The sequence below is a fragment of the Callithrix jacchus genome, chromosome 20, assembly GCF_049354715.1.
Source record: "Callithrix jacchus isolate 240 chromosome 20, calJac240_pri, whole genome shotgun sequence".
Lineage (NCBI taxonomy): Eukaryota > Metazoa > Chordata > Mammalia > Primates > Cebidae > Callithrix > Callithrix jacchus.
In genome coordinates this window covers 44,235,193-44,243,054 of record NC_133521.1, presented here as the reverse complement: position 1 = coordinate 44,243,054, position 7,862 = coordinate 44,235,193, and the positions used below count along the sequence as shown (strand labels likewise).

The following is a 7,862-nucleotide window of genomic DNA, read 5'->3' as shown; positions in this document are numbered from 1 at the left end:
GTTGGAGCCAGGATGGAGCCGCTCTCACCCTTGCTAATCACTGGCAGTTTCCTTCACCCAGCCCACACCTCCATAAATAGTCCTTCCACCCCATCCTTCCCGTGGACTCATTTAAGTGAATTTCTATTTCCTGCCAGGACCCCGATTCTTGCACCTAATGGAAAAAACAGGTTGGGGCCAAATTTTTGTCTCATTGCCTCCCTCCTCCCTCACTGCATGTGTAAAGACACCTGAGATGACTGTTCTCCCAGATTTCATTTGCACCCCAAGGTGGAGAGCCTGAGCTCGACTCTACATCTGGCCTATAAGCCACACATTTGATTTGACCAGTGCAATTGGCATTTGGATGCCAATTTGAAGGGACATAACTTCTTCCACCCCAGCTCAGCCCAAGCCCCACCAGTGTCCACTCCAGCGATCAGGCCCCACTCCAGGTCACTATAAACACTTACGGCCCCTGCCTGAACCCTGGAGTGGAGAACGCAGCATTGGGACCTCTGGATAAGGATGGGCAGAGGAGAGAGCTTGCCATGCGGCTGTCCTGGCACATCTTCAACACTGCTTTAAACATAGGCCAAAATAACCTGAGTTTCACAACAAACTCATGCTCTTCATTCTTAATGACAAACTTTGCTTTTTATCATTTCTGTTTTTCATTCCACGAAACAACCTTTATTTTGTGGAAGCGAAACCTCAGCCACCAAGAAGACAGGAAGGGCACAAAATTGTGGCTCTCCCCCAGTTTTCTCATTCCCGGGTGCAGCCGGTTACTGGAAATGTCACCCACTTTTGTGGCATTAACGTTAACCTGCCAGTGCATGGGTAGGCTGGCTCTGACTTTCAGTGGTAACAGGGATGATATGTGGCTGATTCTTTGACACACACAGGTATGGGCTCAACACTTTGACTGAAATGGTAAAGACCACCATTCAAACAGGCACAATTAAATCTGAAAATGTTTCAAAAATCATATGGTTCATTGGAGACACAGGAGGTCACTGGCTTCTAAAAGAGCCAGCAACTATATGAGGCCAGGCAGAGCAAGAGTCCTTTGTCAAGTTCTCTGTCCTTGTGAACAGAGGGAAAACGTCTCAAAGCCGGTATGTCTTCCATGATTTTTAAATAAAATCTTTTTGTTTCACTACAATAACACAGAACAATAAAGTCACCCCTGGTTTCTCTATGTTACTACATGGAGAAAGAAACTATTAAAGCAACATAGAAATTATATCTATTTTTAAAAACTATATAGAAAAACAATCTTTCAAATAGTAACAACACTTGGGCTAATGTGAAAGTTCTCAGTACGTGATCTGAGTGTGTAAGCATTCATGCACACAGAACAAATACACACCCCCCACATCCATGTATACGTGTGTATGCAATACACATATAAATATATACATATGTATACGCAGTTATTATACACGTACCTGCCATATCCTCATGATCAGTGCATGCGCGCGCATGTGTGTGTAATCAGGGCTTGAACCAAAGATCATTTACAGAAGACAGATCTGTTCCCTTTGTTTAGATGAGAGCAGAGAGGTATTCCTTCAGATTGCGTAAGAGTCCAATGATAAACTTGCTTCTGGCTCACCCTAATCATAGTTGAGATTTTGTTTTAATTAAGAGCAGAAACTATTGACCTTATTAAGACATAATTTTGAGCCAACGATTAAATCTGGATCAATAGAATAGCTATTCAGATTGCTAAGAGCCAAAGTTCCTCTTTTTGGGTTTGGGAGGAAGGAGTACACATGAAATTATACAGATTACATAAAAATGACCTCACTATCCATTTCTCTTAGCTTCCCTAAACCAGATGAAAGTGGAGATTAAGTAGAATTTCTCTTTATACATGTATAAACACAAAAGTGGATACATCTGCACTTTTCTGTGTCATAAAATAATGTTTGTACAATAGTTTTTAGAATGGTAACTTTAAAATAGGATTCTTTTAAAATTGCGGTATCAAATTATTGGCTTCTTCAAAACTTAGCCACCACAAATTAACAAAATCCCCCAAGATAGCATATCAAACACAAAAAAAGAAAAGATTAAAAACTGATTCAAAACAGCAGATTTACTCATCATGCTTGGATATCCAGGCAGCTTCGAGAGCCGGCATCCTCTCCACTCCTTCCCCTCCATCTGTGTGTTTACCCCTTGGAAGCCAGAGCCTCCTGAGATGCTAACACGACTCCCAGATAGAATCCCAGTCTCCTCTTTCTTATTACACTGTTTGTTTATCTCCCTCCAGTAATCCACTGAACCAGTCACTGAGAGGTTAATGAAAAAACAACTTTATTCACAGAGGCTGAGAGTTTGGGAAAACAAAATATCCAGTGACAGCCCTTCCACCACATTTTCGGTTAATCGGTGAGCCTGGATCTCAGCAATGACGTCTACTGGAAGTTCTTCCAGTCAAGGCTGGGCTGCCGTTTCCCAGAGTCTTCCCGCTGGCCTGGGTGGAACCTGGTTGTGGAAGCCTGCTTCAGCATGGCGATGAGAATGAATTCTCCAAAAGTCACCTCTGTGTCTATGAATTATTCAGTGACCCTGCCAGCCTGCAATGTTCTTTTCGACACACTGACCAACAGGCCCGCTGGATTCAAAGTTTGTCATCATTTTTAGATAAGTCTGGAAAGCATTTTAAAGGCTATCTGAAAGACCTCCCTCCCAGCTTACTTCCAAGAATGTGTGACTACGTGTGTCTTTCTCACATGACATAAGATAAAAGTTACTTGGATGTTCAGAAAATTGCATTTCAGGACCTCGAAGATAACCCAGCTGGAGACGCCATAGAGGCTGGGTGCCTCTCCCCAAAGTTGCAAGCTGAACTTGGCTGTGAACATCTCAATGTGCTTCATTAGATTTCTGTTGCAGCCCTCTGCTCCCGTCCCCTGACTGCCAGTTACCTCTTTAGGCTGTTGATTTAGCATCAGCCTCCCGGACTGCCAGGCAGGGCTGGAGGGAGGAGCGTACAGCAGAGGGGGTACAGAGACTGGGGGTGTCTGGGAGATTTCTGCCATCAAGACTCAGGTCTTCTGGGGCCCAGAGAAGCCCCTTCTAGCGGACACCAGCAGGTCCCCTTATTCTGTCCCCCACATTGCTCTCTCTCTCTCCGCATCTGCTTTTTGGTTGTTTCATCTAACTTTTTAGAAATGTAGTCCTTCATTATGATTCTGAAAAATATAGCAACAAGCAAGACTGGATCTTAAAAACACAGCATGGAAATCAAAACTCTGACACTGTGTGAGACCTGTCCCCTCCCTCTCACACTCTTCCCCGTGGTATCCCTTGAAATATTTTGATCCTTAAAAACAAAAGCAAAAAGATAGGACATCTGCTGTCTCGGTGACGTTGCTGCATGTGTATTGGCTAATGAGCTGGCATCATGCAAGAATAGATTATATAGAGTGCACTTTCTTAATCAAAGCTGTTAACACAGGCGTTTTCAAAGGTCGGTGCTTAGAGTCAAGTATTAATGCAGAGAATAAAACATGGTTTTTTTTTTACTACCCGGAAAGAAATTAAGAGAAAAACTCTCTGTTTAAAATAAAAGTGTTACTGCTCTGGGTCGTTTATCAGCGTCTATACCTGACATTGGTCACAAATCCTCCCCAGGCCCTACACCTCCCAGAAAACCTGAAAACCCGGGGTCACCCCCAGCACCCCCACAACTTCAAGTCAGGGACAAACCCAGCTGTGTCCACCCACCACACAGATGGGCTCAAAACCAAGACCTGAGCCACATGGCAACAGCGAAGCAGTCGAAAGTCATACGGGGGTCCCCGGTGGAAAGGACCACATTGAGCCTCTAAGGCCTGCCTTGGGTGGTCTGCGGGCCCTCGCAGGCCCGGGACACACAGGACCTGTGGTGGGCGGCTCAAGACCACTCCATTAGGCAGGCCAAAGGTCAAGGAATCTCCTGCGGTAGAGGTCCCTACGGTGCCCACGTGCAGTGCCCACGACCCCGCGGGGACCGGGTCTTTTAAGTCTCCGCAGCCGCGCCGGGTTGCTGGGAAAAGTTTGCTTCGAAGAAGTCAGGCGAGCGCGCCCACCTGCGCGCAATGGTTGGTAACACTTTCCTGAGCCCACAGGCAGACCCAGGCAAAGATCATTTTAAAATTCCCGGCCGTTGGGAGCTGAGGCCTTTCGCACAGCGGAGGCTCAGGCCCGGCCAGGGAGAAGAAGAGCGTCATTGTTTGCTTTACTGGAAGTGGAGCGCCGTGTCGGCGAGCTGCAAGGGGAAATAGGAGAGGAAGGGGATCCCGAGCTGGTAAAAGCCGCCCTGGACGTGCGGGTCTAGCATCAGGGAAGCGTTGAAAGGCGGACGGAGGCTGGAAGAAGCGGCCAGGAGCGAGGCGCCCAGACGGCCGCTGGGCCCCGGCTTGGCGCACCCCAGGAGCTCGTCCCCTGCAGCCGGCTTCTGGCCCTGCCTTCCCGCCAGGATGCTGTCTATGCTGAAGCTCTTGGACTTATCGGAGCTCTTCGGAGAGCTTCGGGAGGCGGGGCGCACAAGGGACCCCGGGGCGTCCCCCGTGCGCGCTGGCTGGCCGACCGCCACGACCGCTGCGCCCTGGACAGCGTCACCGGGGTCGTCGTCTGGGGACGCGGTCCCCGGCCAGTGGAGGGGCGCCGGCGGAGAGGGGCCATCCAGGTGAGGCGAGGGGCCGGCGGGCGCTCCCTCTAGGCGGGGGATCCCTGGGCCGGAGCCCCCTTCCCCGCTCCTCATCTCCGGTTGCACCTCCGCGCCGCGCTCGTGAGTCTCCGCGCGGGGCCTCTTGGCCTCCGGGGCCCCGGGGGCCGGCTTGGGCTTCCTCTTCCGGCGCCGGTAGTTGCCGTTCTCAAACATGTCCAGGCAGCGGGGGTCCAGCGTCCAGTAGCTACCCTTGCCCGGTCGCCCTTTCTCGCGGGGCACTTTGACGAAGCAGTCGTTGAGCGAGAGGTTGTGGCGGATGCTGTTCTGCCAGCCCTGCCGGTTGTCGTGGTAGAACGGGAAGCGGTCCATGATGAACTGGTAGATGCCGTTGAGCGTGACCCTCTGCTCGGGCGCGTCTTGGATCGCCATCGCGATGAGCGCGATGTAGCTGTAGGGAGGCTTCTGCGGGGTCTCGGCCCGGCCCGGGGCAGCCAGAGCGGCGGGGGCGAAGGCCAGAGGCAGCCCGGGTCTCTCCGCGCCGTACAGATAGAGCATGGGCGAGGCGGCCAGGGCAGGCAGCCGGGGATCGAAGAGGTGGCTCATGGCAAGCGAGAGCCTGCACTGCGCTCCCCGCGACTCAGGCGACCCCGGCGGCCTAGGCACAGCGCCCTGCGCCGCAAGGGCCCTCCTGGGGAGCCCGCCGTGCCTCTGCCTCTGGCTCCGCCGCTCTCCCCGGCCGCTCCGAGCTCTGTCCCTTCTTCATGGCTTTAAAAATGTTAAATAATTGTTGTAAGTTTGCTGTTATATGTTGACTTAGCGCTGGAAAATAAATTGTCTATGATAAACAGTCCTTGTGTTCTCAGCCCACCCACATTAATTAAAATTTCATTGCTGAAAAACTCCAAGCTTTTCCCTCCACGTGTCTTTTTGATACCAGCCAATCGGTTTTGGGGCTATTCCTTCATTTGTTTATAGAATTAGTCTGTTGATAAGTCCGCCCACCCAAGTTGAATCAAGCTGTGTTTATTTGGAAAAATTTCCGGGCACCCAATATATAAACGCACTGATCTGATGTTTGAAATATCACGTCCACCCCTTGACGCTGTAAGCACACACAGTCAGTGAGGCAGGATGTAGACCGGGGTGGCTGGAGCAGGGGCTGCTGAGGCAGGAAGGAGAGGCGGAGATGGGGGTGGGTATGCAGGGATGAGTTTTATGCTGGCCTGGGGGAGCCCCATAACCCCAGGGCCTCCCACAAAAGGCCTTTTCTTCTCGCAGGCTTAACTGGAGATGCGGAGATGCCACAGTCTAGGAAGATGCTTTCCGAGGTCCTAGGAACCTTTTAGACTGAGGCAGGAGGGTGTCTAAGAAGCCTGAGTGTCAGCTGAGAAGGGAATGCAGCCCTCCTTGGAAAAACAGGTGGCAGAACCAGTAGGAGGCTGCACCCTCTAGGGACCCTCCCTTCCAGGGCTCCCTGAAAATCAAAGGGAAATGGACTTTGGGAGCCCAGCCTCTCTTCAAGGGAAGGCCTAGGGCACTGGGGAGCTGGGGAGAGCACCTGGTCTACGGCTCCATTGAGGATGATTTCAAAATAAACCCATTGGGAGAATGGGGGTAAACCGAGGTCCTCCTGATGGGGCCGAGGTTGCAAGGGAGGAACACCATAAAAGGAGGCCGTGGCAGCTGGCGCGGGAGGGAGGCCTGGTATTTGTGATTGTGGGTCTCCAGCTTTATATTCTGGGCTTTCCTGTTTATAACAAGGAGGGGGTTATAACAACTTTACAAGTGCATGCAGCTGGCCCGTGATTACATTAGGCATTTGGGAAGCCTGCTTGCTCTCCCCGCATCCACCCACCCTAGGGTGTATGTGGCCGCCCACCCCCATCACATTTTACAATTCCCCACGTCACTGTTTGAATAAAACACCCTGAATCATGCTGATTTCGAAGGAGGCTTCTCTTTCCCACTCTACCCGTTAGGGTAGGGGTAGAGGGTACCTAGTGAGACTAATTCCTGTTTATGATCTCCCCCTGAATATTAAAACACACAATCTCTCCCTCTCTCTCTCTCTCTCACACACACACACACACACACACACACACACTCGGGGTAACTGGCATCTCATTGAGTAAATCGCGTGAGCATGCCAAAGAGAGGAGGGAAGGGTGAAGATGGCAGGTGGGTGTAGAAATGGCCCAATTCCGGTGGGCCAGGAAGGAGGAGAGGCACCAAGTGCACTCACAGGGGTGGGGGGAGTGTCTGTCGCTGCCACACCCGGCTGGGGACCCGGCTGGGTATGTGAGTGCCCAGATAGCCTCTGAACACAGAAACGTGGGGGGAATCCCACTGCAAAATGAGAAAACCCTTGTGTTTGGGGGTCCCGGCTACCCGACCCATGGAATAAGGAGACCGCAGGGAAACAGGTAAATTTAAAATACCAAAAAGGAAGTCGCAGTACGGGTGGAAAAACCGGTCTGGGTATCGGCATTGCCTGTGGGGGCGACAGGCCAGTCCCTTGAGCACCCCGGCCCTCTCCGCGGCCCAGTTAGAGGTAACGTGGGGCCCGCGGGCAGCCCGGCCAGGCCCGCCTAGATCCTGGAGGCGGACTCTGCCAGGAGGGGCGGGGCGTTGCCCTTTCGGGACTACTCGCTGTCACCCGCGCACCCCTTTCAACCTTGGGGTGAAGAAACCCCAATGCCCGCGCCTTTGCAACCCGCGGGCCCCACAGTCTCTGGGGGTCACCCAACCTCTTCGGTGCTGATTGCCTCCAGCACGCTCAAGTTTGGATCCAGTTCGGTTTCCAGCCTTGGCTCTCGATCCAACAAACCCAGACCAAGGGATAAACCGATGTCACACTATGCAACCCCTTCCCCACCTTCGTACCCCACAGCCCCTCCTGGAGCTCCCCCCGCGGCATCCGAAGACCAGCGTGCACATCCCTGCCTCTACCGAAACGCCCGCGGTCCCGGCGCGTCTTCTAAACCCTAAGGCAAATCTGAGCTTGAATTTGTACAATAATAAACACTGCCCGATTTGGTAATGGGCGGGACGCGGGCGGAGACTCCCGCGGCTGGTGGGCGGGGCACCGATAGTAAAGAAAAAAGAGAAAGAGAAAGATGGTGGTGGTGGGGGCAGGGGTGGGAAGGGGGAGAGAGAGAGAGAGAGAGAGAGAGAGTGAGAGAGAGAGAGAGAGAGAGAGCAAAAAACAACAAAA

General features: G+C 52.0%; 1 protein-coding gene across 1 annotated transcript; it reads right to left on the bottom strand.

Annotated features, from left to right (window-relative positions):
- Positions 1-2,283: 2,283 nt before the first annotated feature.
- FOXL1 (forkhead box L1) lies at positions 2,284-5,426 on the bottom strand. Its single transcript, XM_035282084.3, has one exon. It carries the CDS (start codon positions 5,249-5,251, stop codon positions 4,217-4,219), a length of 1,035 nt encoding a protein of 344 aa, XP_035137975.2. The 5' UTR covers positions 5,252-5,426; the 3' UTR covers positions 2,284-4,216.
- Between the last annotated feature and the right edge of the window lie 2,436 nt (positions 5,427-7,862).

Excerpts from the sequence above, each read along its gene's own strand:
- FOXL1 (XM_035282084.3), bottom strand. The coding sequence starts at position 5,251 with ATGAGCCACCTCTTCGATCCCCGGCTGCCTGCCCTGGCCGCCTCGCCC.